Raw genomic sequence first — 14,206 nt, 5'->3', positions numbered from 1 at the left:
TTCAGCCTTTTAATTTAATGTGTCATAATGGACATTTCAATATTAATGCATTTCAGATTTTTTTAATTTTCTTATTCTTTTTCCTTTCAGGCAAGCCCTGCCCCTATAATTGTCAACACAGACACCTTGGACACAATCCCTTATGTAAGTATTCATTTTTTTATTACTATATAGATCTTGGTTATTTTTCCACAGAAATTATACTCAGTACTGCATAGAAGTTATAAAGAAAATCTTTCAATTAATCATGTCCTTTACAGTTACACAGTTAATTCTTTTCTAGAAAGTATCAGGAGAGATAATTTCACTCAGATGAGTTATAGCATAGTGTATACACATAATTTGTAGTTTAGATTTCAACACATAAATTGTAACTTACTAAAACTAGCCTTTCTTTTTTTAAAAAATGTGATTTCATTAAGCCTTTCTTCCTTACAGGAAGATAAAGAATGAATAGCTCTTGTTAGAGCATCATGCACCCTCCTAGTTTATTAAGATGATACCTAGATGCACACTGTAATATTAAAATGGTGCAAACAGCTCTTCATTTATCTGTCTACATTCCTGTTGTAGATGAAAGCTCTTCATGATGAATAGCAGTACAAACTAGATGACCTCATGTTTTCTTATTAATGTCTCTTCCTTTACATGTCTTCTAGAAAAAAATTATAGTGAATGTTTTTATTAGAGTTTTAAAAATCTGCTTTTCTACAAGCATTTGATATCATTGTTATTTTAGACTGTAAATGCAAGTATAGTTGAAGATAAAGGATACAGAGAAAGACAGTGAATACATAATAAAGAGAGCAACAGGCTTAAATGATTGGAGGCAAGAAAAGCAAGTAGTGTGAAGCTGACTAGACAGTATCTGATCTTTCTCCTTCCATCCTCTTAGTTATCTTTCTAAAGCTTCTAATTAATGTCTCTCATCTGTCATATTTTGTTCACGTCTGTTTCTTATGATACCAATGCATAAGCCTAATTATTTATTCACCTACACCAGTCATATTGCTGGGTTCTGTCTTTTAGAAGAATATTGATGAGGAAGTTTAATAGGGGTTGTCCTGGCCAGCTTGTTTGTTTCTGACAATTCATAAAACTTGGAAATTAATATGCAGAACATATGTAAGGATCACAGCCAGGAGCGATTTAGAAGAATGACACTGCTGAAAAGTAGAAGAGAAATTCCTCATTGGGAATTTCAACCATTGGGAAGGATGGAAAATTTAAATTTCCCTGTTCATTTGCATCTGTCTTTCTTAACAAGCTTCCTATAATTTCTGAGTCTCAGTTTTCCTTACCAACATCAGAACCATCTTCTATGGTCTCAATAGGTCTGGCTTTTCTGTTTTAATGAGACATTTTTCACTTAGTGTTCTCTAGATTTACCAAAAGGAACATTGTGAGCCCCAGTTCGCATTTCCAGCACCGGACCTGTGCCCAGGATACTCTGCAGCTACGGTGAAAGAATTCCTAAATACAGATGCAATTACACTAGTGACAAGATGTTCAGTCATTATGATTTATTCCCATAACACAGTCTATCAGTACGTCTACACTTTTATTGAACTTTTATACTAGTGTTCCTTTCTCTTAAAAAAAAAAAAAAAGAAAGACAAACGACCAAATACATTCAAAAGAAATATTGACAATAGACTGAAAAGTGCCTGTGGGCTGTTTCAGTCTCCAACACGATGTGAACTAAATAAATTAACAGAAGGTGCTGTTGTAAAAATAGACAATTCTGAACCAGTCACCTTGCTCTTATCCAGTGCATGGGAAGAATTATGTCCCTTGGTATGGGGCACAGCAGCACTACCAAAGTGAGGCTTATTTAGACTAGCCAATAAGAAATGTCTAGATGAAGCATATCTTCTGAGCCCAGGCCACCACAGTGCCCCACAGACCATAGGGCCTTTGCTATAAATAGACATTTCTTTCTGATCAGGTTTTGTATGCTTGAATTCTATCCAGAATGAGACAGAAAGACAAGCATATGGACAAATGACCTCTCCATCCCACCTGGTATTTGGGAGAGTGGACTGTGGTCTTTTTGGGGAGAGCTGTGTTTTCCTTCTTCCTCCCAGGACTAGTTCAGTTAAGTTCTGTTTGGTTTCATTTTGTGGTATTTTGTTTGCTAGGAAGGAGCTGTAGTCATTAGGCCAGATATATGTTTGCTTGTGTGTGAACCTGGGCCAGTGAACCTTTCAAGAGCAGGTTTATGGTCAGCATGTGGTGGGTTGGCTGTGGCTAGCAGCCAATTGCTCTTCTCACTTTCCTGTGGGTCAAGGAGAAAATGGAAAGCAAAAGGAGTTGTGTATTGAGATAATGATCAAACAGGGAAAGCAAAAGCTTCATGAGCAGGCAAAGCAAATTAAGGAATTCATTTACTACTTCCCATGGGCAGACAGATGTTTAGCTGTTTCCGGGAAAGCAAGGCTTCATCAAGTGGAGCAGTTACTTGGGAAGACAAATGCCAGAGCGACAAATGACCCCCCCCCCTTTCCTCCTCCTTTCCCTGACCTTTTACTGCCTGGATGCTGTGCAAGCTCTGTTCAGCAACAGCCAAAACACTGGTGTGTTACGAACATTGTTTCAGCCACAAATTGAGGCATGGCTCTATATGGACTACTCTGAAGAAAATTAACTCCCTCCCAGCCAGACCCAGTACAGCCTAGAATACCATGTGGGGCCTATAACACAGCCTGTAACACCATGAGATGTTATGAGAGCTTTGCCCCTCTCTTGAATATTTGGAAAGGCAGAGGAAAATCTTCCCAAACTGAGTAAGCTGATGCAGCCTTCAGCATATAATTAATTTTACAGAAAATATAACTTAGCTAATATGCCCTAAAATATTTTGTTCTGGACAGGAGAGTTCAGAGAGACAAAATAAAGCAAGATTAATGATTATTTTGAAATGTGAACATGAGTCAAGCACCTGCCTTTTCAGCACTGTCAGGACTTCCTGACATGCCTGGAAGAAGACTGCTCAGGGACATCTTTGGTGAATGTTTAAATATCCTTAGAGTTAATCTTGTGAAAGCTTTAGAAAGGAATCATTCTCTTTTAGTTACCACAGAAAAAACACATCTGATTTGTCCCCTAATAAGGACAAATCATTTTACAGATCAGAGAATCCAAGTTACAGTATTTGGAACTAGATGATCTTAAGGTCCTTTCCAACCCCAACTATTCCATGATTGCCTGTCCAAAGCTAAGAGCAGACACAATTTAAGTGGGCATAGAGTAGCTGATACTCTAACTGCAGCATGTCTAAAACACCCAGAAATGCTGATCTAGAGTCATCTTAGATCCCTGCTCTTCAGCTCCCTTTGTGAAGCCTCAAAGCACATTCAGGAGTCCAGGGAGCCTCCTATGGGAGGAAAAGACAGAAAGTTTTAGGTCTTACCAATTAGACCGTGTTTCCTATGATCACGTTCTTTTTCTCATATCCTGCTTTTCTCCAGTCTTAGATGTTTGCCCTTTAATTTTTTCATTTGAACATGCATTCCCCATATCTCTGTACCTTTTCTAACTTAACTTGTTAAATAAAATTAAAAGGCAAGTGAATACATATATATATCTGCAAGTGATACATCTCATGGAAATTTTTGATGTATTAGTCTTTTATTTCTGAATGTTGGGGGGTTTTAAGATGCTTTCCATGACAGCTGGTTGGTACTGTCCACTTATACTTTTGCAAAAAATAATGCTGCTTAAAATATATATATATATATATATAATTTTTCTATTAAAATCTATTTTTTTCTGCAATAACTAGTTTTTATGATGTTTATCATAACAAAGGTAACTAATTCATTTTAGGTCATGTAGAACCTATTTTCAAATTTTAAACACAGGAATAAACATGGACTTGCAAATTTTGGTAAATCAAAGCGGTCTCACTTTTTTTCTGATGTTACTAGCCACAACTGCTCGCCTGATAGGTCCCTCAACAAGGTCAGGCTATTTTTAGTGTGGCTACACAACAGATGGAGACTTCTTATGATTTTGTTTAGCTGTTGGCTCAACAGCACAAGAAACCTGTCTCATTGTTTCATTTTACCCAATGTACCTTCAATGCATTTCCATGACAACAGCTCTGCTCATCCTCTCTGCCACCTTCCTCCAAACATTCCTGAGTGTTTTCAGAAGTAAGGGCCCACACAACAATGATTACCGTTCACAAAGTACTTTCAAATGTAATGTTTCCACTAGTCCACAGAGAGAAATTTCCTTTTTCCAGCTGGTATGCAACTGGTAAACTGTGTTTTTTGTCTCATTAACATTCTAATGACCTAAACTCCAGTAATTAAACCTTTTGGTACTGTTGATGTTCTTCAAACCTTTAGCTCAGTAGTTTGAAAGAAAAACTCATCCTGTGAGGGGCTGTTTTTCATCAGTATTCTTTTCTTAAATGGAGCAAAAGAAAAAGCCTTATTATATTATGGTATATTCTATTCCTTATAATTTGGCCCTGCAGCAAATAACAAAAGAAACAGTTAATAAGCCTTGTTTCTAGGTGCAGTGGCTTGAAAACTTTAGCTCACCAAGCTTTGGATGTGGGAATAAATTTGACAGAAAGCTTTGGTGGTACAAAATGAATGATTCCGTGGCATTTCAAGCACAATTAAACATTTGTGGGAGTTTGTTTGTTCTCTATTCTTTGGCTGTAAATTTTAGATCTTTTTTGTATAATGAGAAGTATTCATTTAATAACATATGAATCATCTCACTTTCTCTCTTGCACAGAATAAGCCCTACTTACTTCTTTTTTAGTTTCCATAATGCTGTATAGTTAAGTTAAAAGTAGCTACAAGGCTGGCTTTGCTGCACCACTTTCAGAAATTGATGGGAAACTTCCTATTTATTTTATGATGGAATTTAATTTTTCTTTCAGCTAACTAAACACTGATGTAAGTTCACTCAGGTACCATGGTAGTTACTTTCTTCCCTGTATTTTCACAGTGATAAGATCTAAGGAATACGTACTTCAGTCTCCTTTACGTCCTAATGAATTCCTTGTATTTCTTCAGTCTCCCATTGTTCTCCCAAATTGTTGTTGTTGTTGTTATTATTACTATCATTATTATGATTTATTGTTATTGCTGTTTTATTACTGGTTTGCTTTGCTAATTGTGCTGCCTACGCTGAGCTCCGTGCAGTCACACACACAATTCTTTCCTTAAGAAGTGGGTTTTATACTTCTCAGGTTATGTTTTCATGAGCTGTAATCAAATATTTAGATTGTTTTGCACTTGTCTGAGCGTGGCCATGCAGATGGCTGTGCAGCTGTTCTGGTGCATCTCTGCTTAGGGACACTGGGAACTCAGACCCCTTCTGGAGTGTGGCAGTTGCTCCATGACAATTCCTGCATAGGCAAGCATGGGGCTGTGGTGATGCCTCCTCCTAAAGAAATTGTCACATTATAGTCTTGATGAGTGGTCTGTGCAATGGATGGGGAGCTGGCTCTCCGACTGCGCCCAGAGGGTGGTGGTAAATAGCTCCTTTTCCATCTGATTACCTGTCACCAGTGGTGTCCCCCAAGGATCGATACTAGGCCCTATGCCATTTAATATATTCATAAGAGATCTGGAAGATGGGATCAAGCCCTCCCTGACCAAGTTTGCTAACAATACCAAACTGAGTGGGGAAGTGGACACTTAGAAGGGAGACCCAGCCTGCAGGATGACCTGGATAAGCTGGAAAAATGGGCTAAAAAGAACCTTATGAATTTCAACAGGAGCAAGGGTAAGGTCTTATACCTGGGTAAACACAATCCAAGAGTGGAGCACAGGCTGGGATCTACCCAACTGAGGAGCAACTCTGTGGAAAGGAACCTGGGGGTCCTGGTGGACACAAGCTCAGTAGGAGTGACCAGGGTGCTGCTGCTGCAAAGAAAGCCAAGAGGATGCTGGGCTACATCAAGAAGGACATCATCAGCACAGATAAAGTCATCATCCCACTCTGCTCACAGTAGAGTTTCAGGCCACAGCTGTAATATTGTGTTCAGTTTTGTGCCCACTATACATAAAAGATGTAGACAGGCTGGTGAGGGTCCAGAGAAGGGCCACAAAGATGATCCAGGGACTGGGAAGCCTAAGAAAAGGCTGAAAGAGCTGGGTTTGTTCAGCCAGGAGAAAAGAAGGATCAGGAGAGACTTGATCACTGTGTTCCAGTAGTTAAAGGGTGACTACAGAGAAGATGGAGACTCCCTTTTTACGTGGAAAAGACAAGAGGTGATGGGCACAAGCTATCCTGGGGAGATTCCAACTGGACAAGAGGAAAATACTTACCAATGTGAACAATGAAATCTCCCCAGTATTGGACACTTTTAAGCTTCACTTGGACTAAGTGCTGGGACACCTAGTCCAGACCGTGGTTTTCCCAAGAAAGTTTGAACAGACAATCCTTGAGGTCTCTTCCAACCTGGTATTCAGTGATTCTATGAATCAGCTTTCTCCTCTGTGATCCTAGTCAGCCGGTGCACCTGGATTTAGTACAGTAGAAGGAAGTACATAAAGGTTTAAACAAAGGCTGCATAGAAAAATCTTTCTATTCTGATCTCTCAGATGAAGTCATGCACTGTAGTTACATCTGAATGTAAAGAGAATGGGGAAAACTTGCCAGTCAGTACTCTGAAGGCTTTTACTGGATCATATGAATGTAGGTGCAGCCTATTTTCCCGTTTGTTTATCTTCAGAATAAATGTGTTGCTTCTTTCTTGATGAGTTTCATCGTAGTCTTGAAAGTCAGCTTGCACATCTTATTATCTTGAATGACTCTTATATTTTCTAGATTGTTAACCACCTTTGTAGTTTACACTCATCTTTCCGTCACTTAACATGGACTACAATGGGAAAGCTAAATCTTATAGAGCTCTGGTGCTAGTTTTTAAAAGCCTCATTGGCTTGGCTTCTTAGTTTTGGCCCTTGAATTGAATCACAGCAATGTTATTTTCCATGGCAATCACTGCTGTGTTCTGCTGTATGTCATTGTTTCTATACTGGAATATATATATATATATGTAATAGCAGTATTGACAAGATTGATCTAAATCATGTTTATAAAATATTTTCAGACCATTAATGATGTCAGAAAACAATTTCCCTTAAAAATGCAGAAATAGAAAACACTTCATCCTGTCATCTGATGATTTAAATGTGTTTTAGTATGATGGATAGCAGAAAAATACATTGTTGCTGTCCAAAACACAAAGTAAAAGTACAGAATGGATGTTATGAATCTGATTTATTTTGACTCTATTTCACATCCATTTTTATTCTACCTGAAAATCAACATACTTCAAAACTTTTCCTTTAAAATATACTGTTTTAGAAAGAAACAGCTTTACAAAACAGGCCAAAGTGATTTTGATGTAAAGTTTCTATTGTTTTTACTGGATTTATATGTTAAATTCCGGATGCAATTTTGAATATTGAAGCCTCATCTAAGACATAATTTTTAAGTGGGGGAAAATGCAACTCTTTAAAGTAAAACAACTTCATATTTGGGGGGATTTCTTTTATTTTGCTCAGGTATGAGCACTGCTTTCTAGATTTGAGTGCTACATGTCCTATTACACAGTAAATCAGTAGAAAACATTCATTGTCTCTTGATGTAAGTAAAAATATCAATGTCCTTTCAGTCCAACAAGTAAAGGCATCTCTTGGTCACGTATTTAATTACTCTATCACATTTCTATTCTGAAAATCTATAATGCTTTCCTTTTTCAGTTGCTTGGGAATAACCCTGGCCTTTAAATTCAATCAAGAAGTTCTTTCTGTGGACGTTTGTTTGAAACATTGCCATTAGCAGAGTGGGAGAGAAGAGCTTGTTGAAAATAATAAGGGCCCATCCTCCATTTTTCTGTGTCCCTCTGCATCAGGTGGACACAGCATAGGAAATGTGTAATGCCTCATGCTTTTTGGATTTGGACTACTGCATTTTAATTGAGATCATGGGTGTGCTTGAGAAGCAAATTCCCTGCATTTAGCAGTCTTTAATTAACACACATAAATTCCCTGAGAATGGTATTGTGCTTTGCTTTTGCAAAATCTGTTACTGTTGGGCCACTCTCCTTATCCTTGTAGTTTCTACTGTGGGGAAGGCATTGCTTTGTTAGTTATTTTTTATCACACTGAGAAAAATCATATATGTTTGGGGGGGGGGGGTGGTGCATACATACCCCTCCTCTATGCCCAGGTATACTTCATTTTTAATTCATCCAAGATAATTTGTCCATGAGGTTAGTATGTGCTGCAGAATGCAGAACACACCTGTTAGAGTTGTTTGAAGCACTTGGAAATTGCAGTCAGTATAGATTGATTTGCTTGAATTGAACTAAATTAAATGTACTTTGAATTTGGTTTTGTCTTGCTGTCCCTAGCCTTGAATTAGCTTTTGCTTTTGTTTTTATGTCATTTTTGATATATGACACCACAGACCGACAGTTAACATTGCTGAATTTTGTAGTAGGAAGCTAAAATCAGCAGGGTCTCTGGGTTTGCAAGGACGCAGTGGCAAACATAAAGTCTTGAAGTTCTGCTTTTATAGTGTAATCCATGGCCTTAAACCATCAAAACCCCCGTCTTTCATAAATATTTCTGTTCAGTCTAGGTTTTATTCTGTTGCATAAAATGCTTAATTTGTATATATAATTAAGAAGTTGATAAAGCTTTTCAAGTACACAAAGCTATTTTTGCATGGTGATCATTTTATTCTGAATTACTTTTTCATGAAGTTGCATTTCTGAACTGAATTGGGAAACACAGCATAAAGACTACAAGTGAATAATTACTTATCTATAGACTTCATTTCTTTGTGATTTGAGACAGGGCACTTGTAGATAGATTTTGTTGTTTTAGGAAGGTGTAGATCTTAACTGAAAGCTGCTGTCAGAAGTAAAAGAATTAACGCAGATGTCATTCTCTTAATAGTTTTAAGTAAGGCAGAAAGAGTTTACCTGTTCCATTTTGGTGGACTTCAGACATTAGTTAGGCAAAATTTAGAGTGCTCTTGTCAAAGATGGACATATTCCTTCGACCTTGGATAACCTAAGAAGGAAAGAGATAGTAACTACTCGGTATTAAAGAGAAAACTAATTTTGATGAAAAATAGAAAAGGAAAATATTGGGTTTATGTCTTATTGGAAATGGAAGGGCTTAATTTCTCTGATGTTTCAGTCCTTTAAGATGAGATATATCTGGAATTGATTTTATGAGAATCCTCCTTTGTAATTTTAAGAGTATTTATTTTTTATGTCTAGAATTGACTGATACTTTGCTTTGCTTTGCTAGCTATCTTTTAAAGTTCAGCCAAGGCAAGGTTATTATCCTGGAAGTACATAATGCAACATTAGTAATAACATCGGGAAGAAAAGATTTCTTTCCCTCATAAACTTTTAGGCATTGCTCTTAGCATTATCCATTGTGGTTTTTTATAGGAGGGTTTTTTCACATTATTTATGCTAAATTCTAGAATAGCTGCAGTGTGTTCTTACTCTTTTCCTACAGCAATATAAATAAATCTTGCTTTAATAAAAATGCAAAATCAACTATTAAAATTCTTACATTTCCCCCTGTTGTTAGCCAAGGGTTAGCTGATCCACGCTGTAAAATTAACACACCTTCAGCACAGTTTCAGGAATATTCATCAGGGACTGTAGTGATAGGACAAGGAGTAAATGGGCTTAAACTTAGGGGAAGTTGGATATAAGGAAGAAGTTCTTTAATGTGAGGATGGTGAGGCGGTGGCACACGTTGCACAAAGTGATAAATGCTCCATCCCTGACAGTGTTCAAGGCCAGGCTGGGTATAGTCTCGGGTGACATGGTCTAGTGTGAGGTGTCCCTGCCCATGGCAGGGAGTTGGAACTGGATGATCTTAAGGTCCTTTCCAACCCTAACTATTCTATGAGTCTATGATATTCTGAAGAAAGGTCCCCACTATTGCAAGCTGTGTTTTGGAATGTGACTCATTTCTAACCCACATTTCATGTAGTAAAAACCCATGTTACTTTTAATGCAGTGATCTGATGTATCAGCCTCAATGGTAAATTAAGTTTTTAACCAGTGTTTAGATGACCTATATTTCTCCCTATAGGAGCAAACCCAAATGTACCACAGATACCTGGTTTTCTGATCTTAAAAATCCCACCTTTCATAATTTTCTATACAGGACTAGCTTAATTTAAGAGTAATAGAAATTAAAGAAGCCTACATAAGATAAATTTATATTCTGTGGAGATTATTAATAAAAAGAAATGACAACTGAAGTGCTTTTTCTTTTTCTATATCTTACATTAACATATTCAATCATCTGTCAAGTGATTTGTGCCTGTAAATTGTTCTGCATAAAGATGACAACAGTTTAAAACCTTGGATTCTTCTTAGCCATAAATTATGATGAATAGGTGATGGTTTATGTTATTTGGGCAAAAAACTTCACTGGATTTTGGCAAGTGCAATTGTTTCATTCTTTACCCAGCTTAATTGGGCAGCAGTGTGGTCATAACAAAACTAATTTTGTATGATGTCCAAATTCAAGACTTAGACTTTGCAAAAGGTGACAGAAAGGTGAGCATAGCACATTGGTTTATCTTGAAACTATTGAGCTATAATAGCTTTTCAAACGTGCAGAGTACAAGGTTGATTGATCGCTTTGATTTTACCATCGTCTTTCTCTTTAACAGAAGCAGATTACTGTTATCTTAATGCTCTCTGTTACTCTACAAATTGGAAAAGTTTCCAGCTGTCTATATGACATCTTGTTATTCCCCCAGAGGACAAATGTAATTTGAAGCTAGTGTTTTCAGTACTGTTTCATTTCTTTTCATAGGCATTGTGTATTACTTTAAGGTTTGTTTGCAAAGTAAGTCAGAGAAGTGCTCCTTTTTCTTTCGCCAGGCATTTGATTTTCATGTAGAAGGAGACAAATATATTCTAGTTTATGAAACATTTTCTCATATATCTTGACACTGTTGAAAGATGTCCATCTTTCTTTCAAAATAGGGACCAATCTCCAGGAGCCATTCTCATGACTTAAGGAGCCTGATCTCATCAGTGACACAGGTTGGTCTTTAGCTAGGACTGGACACCCCCATTCCAATTACATGTCTCAATGAACCTTATTTCTATATGCAGACCTATTAGAGGAAAACAAATTATATTTTATTTTTACCCAATTCTTGAATTTCACATCTTTTTTATTTTTGGCTGTACCTAAACCCTAGTTAATTTATATTTTGTAGGCATTCCCCTGCTTTATTCAAGTTAAAGCTTTAATGTGGTATAGTTTGCCATCATGTACACTTTGAACATAGTTTCTTATTTCCAGTTCTCTTTCTAGACATTGTTCTTTCCCTGCTAGTTCTTAGTGAAGAACAACTCAAAAAGATTATGAGCCTGTCGCGTTTTTAATCTTTTTGCTTTGGTGGAAATATAAACGTTAAACCTGCAAAGCTAAACCATTTTTTTTCTCAGTTTCACCTTGCATTGTGTTGTAGTCTGTGATAGCAAACCCCAGTATATTTGCAATACCTGTAATACAATTATTACAAGATGTTAAGGGGTTGGTGAATTTGGTAGCCTGATAGAGGTAACGTCCACCCAGTAGCTGCTCCTGTACTCCCAGTAAGCATATACGCAAACAGGACAGATATACAAGTGTACACGTGGCTGAACAGAACAGCGCAGACACAATCAGCACTCTTACAAACAAAAGTACCACCAGTAGTCTCATCATGTCCCCCTTACCCATCTATATGTATACCTACATATGATAGTGTGAAAATTGCCAGTAGCTGGATTTAGACACTTGGTCAACTCGGTAAATCTGGCCCTGTATCCTTGCTGTTCCAAATGCTGGCACTTGAGTGTGCATGTCCTTGAGCTGCAGCCCTTCTCCAAACCCCTATGCACTTACCAACACACATACTGATGGCTCCTGTGACAAGCCTGGGAGCTGCCAGGCAGGGTATTATTTGGGGTCCTTCACCCTCCATTGACTCTTTATGTGTTTTTTCTGGGGGTGCAGATGAGCTTTTAGAATCAAAGAATCATAGAACAGTTAGGGTTGGAAAGGACCTTAAAATCATTTAGTTCCAGCCCCCCTGCCATAGGCAGGGATATTTCACACTAAACTATGTTACCCAAGGCTCTGTCCAACCTGGCCTTTGAACAATGCCAGGGATGGAGCATTCACAGCTTCCATGGGCAACCCATTCCAGTGCTTCACCACCCTTACAATAAAGAACTTCTTCCTTATATCCAATCTAAACTTGTTCTGTAGAGCAAGCATGTTAGAGCATGTACAGTGAAGTAAAGCCCAGGAGTGTCTGTTTAGTAGATATTAGAGAATTTGATGTCCAGGACGTATACATAGATCCACCTATGATGGTCATTGACCGCAAACTTTATTGCATATCGTTGAAGTAAGAACCAGAATATTTTCCACAGTTCTCCTGCCAAATAGTTTACAGTTTAGATGTTGGAATCATAGGTTTGATTATTTCAGGATACCTGTGGAGAACATACTAAAGAGACTTCATATAGTTGGTAAATTATGCTCTACTTTTGAAAGTTGATGCAATACCTGACATTTTAATGTAGTATTGCATAACATTAAATACTTTCAAATGATTTCTGTATTGCAGTTGTGCATTTTAATGTATTAAAAATGTGCTTAGAATCTTTTTCCTGCGATAGGTGTTCTCCCAACACTACTTTCTTCATCTGTGGGAGCTTATTGTGCAGTGCAAGCTTTTTGTGTATGCTCTGAAGAGCATAATGCATCAGCACTTTTCTCCGGCTTTCTTTTGCCTTTTTCCGTAGTGCTTCAGTGAAGCAACTCTGCTGTTACATGCAATCACTAACAGATAACCTTAAAAGCACATATCTTTTTTTTTTTAGAATACTAAGGCAATGAATAAAAGTTATTTCAAAGGTAACATTCAGGTTCACCTTTCAAAATCGCATCTTTGTATCAGAAATAACGAAACCGTGGAGGTGGGTGAAAGTGATTTTTTTCTTCTTAAACCCAAGTTGAAATTTTTTTAATGGAAAAAAAAAAAGAAGAAATTTCTCTCAAACTGATGCAAAAAAACAGGTTTTCCTACCAAGAAAGCTGAGAACATCTGGGACAATTTGCTTAATTTTGGCTAGGCTTAGATATGTGACCAGTGATGATCAACGGTGCTGTATTAGCTGCTTCTCACAGTGTGCGCTGTTAATCCCTGTGAACAACAGCTACATCAATTTTCTTTCCCTAAGCTGTGAGGAGGAGCAGAAACCATTTTGATTTTGTTTTAACCATTCAGATTATCTGTCTTTTTTTTTTTCCTGAAGCAAAATTAATTAGGCATGAGGGAGCTGTTCTGCTATGCTGTTAGCTGTAGACTGCAGAGGACTGTGGCTCCCTGCCCATACGTACACTAAAGTGACTTCCAAGATTTTAAGGGAAATAGAGAACCTTTCTGCTGCAGTAAAAGCACTTGCAAAGCAAATGATTCATGTGTGAAAAGTTTTTCCTGTGCAATACATGGACATTTGTCTATAAATTTACTTATACCTTATTATGTGAATATTCCTTATTACTCATTTTTATCATTCTTGCAAGTATTTTCTTTACTTTTTCAAGTCTGCTCCTCCTGCGAGTGTAAGTACCTCCACAGATGAATAAATGTAATGTTAGTTACACTAGTAGAAGCCCAGTGGCACCGATAGGGTTGCACCAGTGTTATCAAAAATACGGTTTAGCCTTCAGTACTTGTGCTAGTTAACCCATGAAAAGATCCCAAGAGAATTCATTGATTATGGTTTGCTCAAAAGCAGTGTGGTCAGAGAGCAGTGAATAGAGTATTAACCATCAAAGGTAAAAAAAGCTACTAGGAGATAATTTTAGGCACAAAAATATGTCACAGTACATTATCATTTAACAAACTGCAAGAGAATAGATTGTCTTGGTTGTATAGTTATTGAGGAAAAGGGGAATGCTTATTATGTATGTTATGTATTTCATTATACAATTGCAACATGAGCATATCACAGATATCAAAGAATGAAGTGAATTATTTTGATTATTTGCTTGCCTAAAATGTTGCCAGTTAGTATGCTATTGATTTTTCCATAGAACTGAGATAAAAATTATCTTAAGTGTTTAAATTAATCAAACAACCCAGTTATGTATTAATGTCTGCCTTTTAA

General features: G+C 37.2%; 1 protein-coding gene across 37 annotated transcripts in view; it reads left to right on the top strand.

The window, feature by feature from the left end:
• The window catches only part of DLG2 (discs large MAGUK scaffold protein 2), a 998,920-nt gene that overhangs the window by 604,690 nt on the left and 380,024 nt on the right, over positions 1–14,206 (top strand). For 22 of the 37 annotated variants that reach the window (XM_061457957.1, XM_061457959.1, XM_061457946.1 and 19 more), the window contains 2 exons: positions 91–144; positions 11,015–11,074. In XM_061457957.1, the coding sequence (XP_061313941.1) occupies positions 91–144; positions 11,015–11,074 (114 nt within the window). The remainder of the gene's footprint in view (positions 1–90; positions 145–11,014; positions 11,075–14,206) is intronic. The other 15 variants (XM_061457958.1, XM_061457960.1, XM_061457954.1 and 12 more) reach the window with 1 other exon arrangement.

The sequence above is a fragment of the Pezoporus flaviventris genome, unplaced genomic scaffold (genome assembly GCF_033815535.1).
Source record: "Pezoporus flaviventris isolate CSIRO_AGI_PZ_B2104156 unplaced genomic scaffold, CSIRO_AGI_Pfla_v1 ptg000025l, whole genome shotgun sequence".
NCBI classification, from domain to species: Eukaryota; Metazoa; Chordata; class Aves; order Psittaciformes; family Psittacidae; genus Pezoporus; species Pezoporus flaviventris.
Note: the sequence above shows the minus strand (reverse complement) of the source record. Positions and strands in the feature narration are given on the sequence as shown.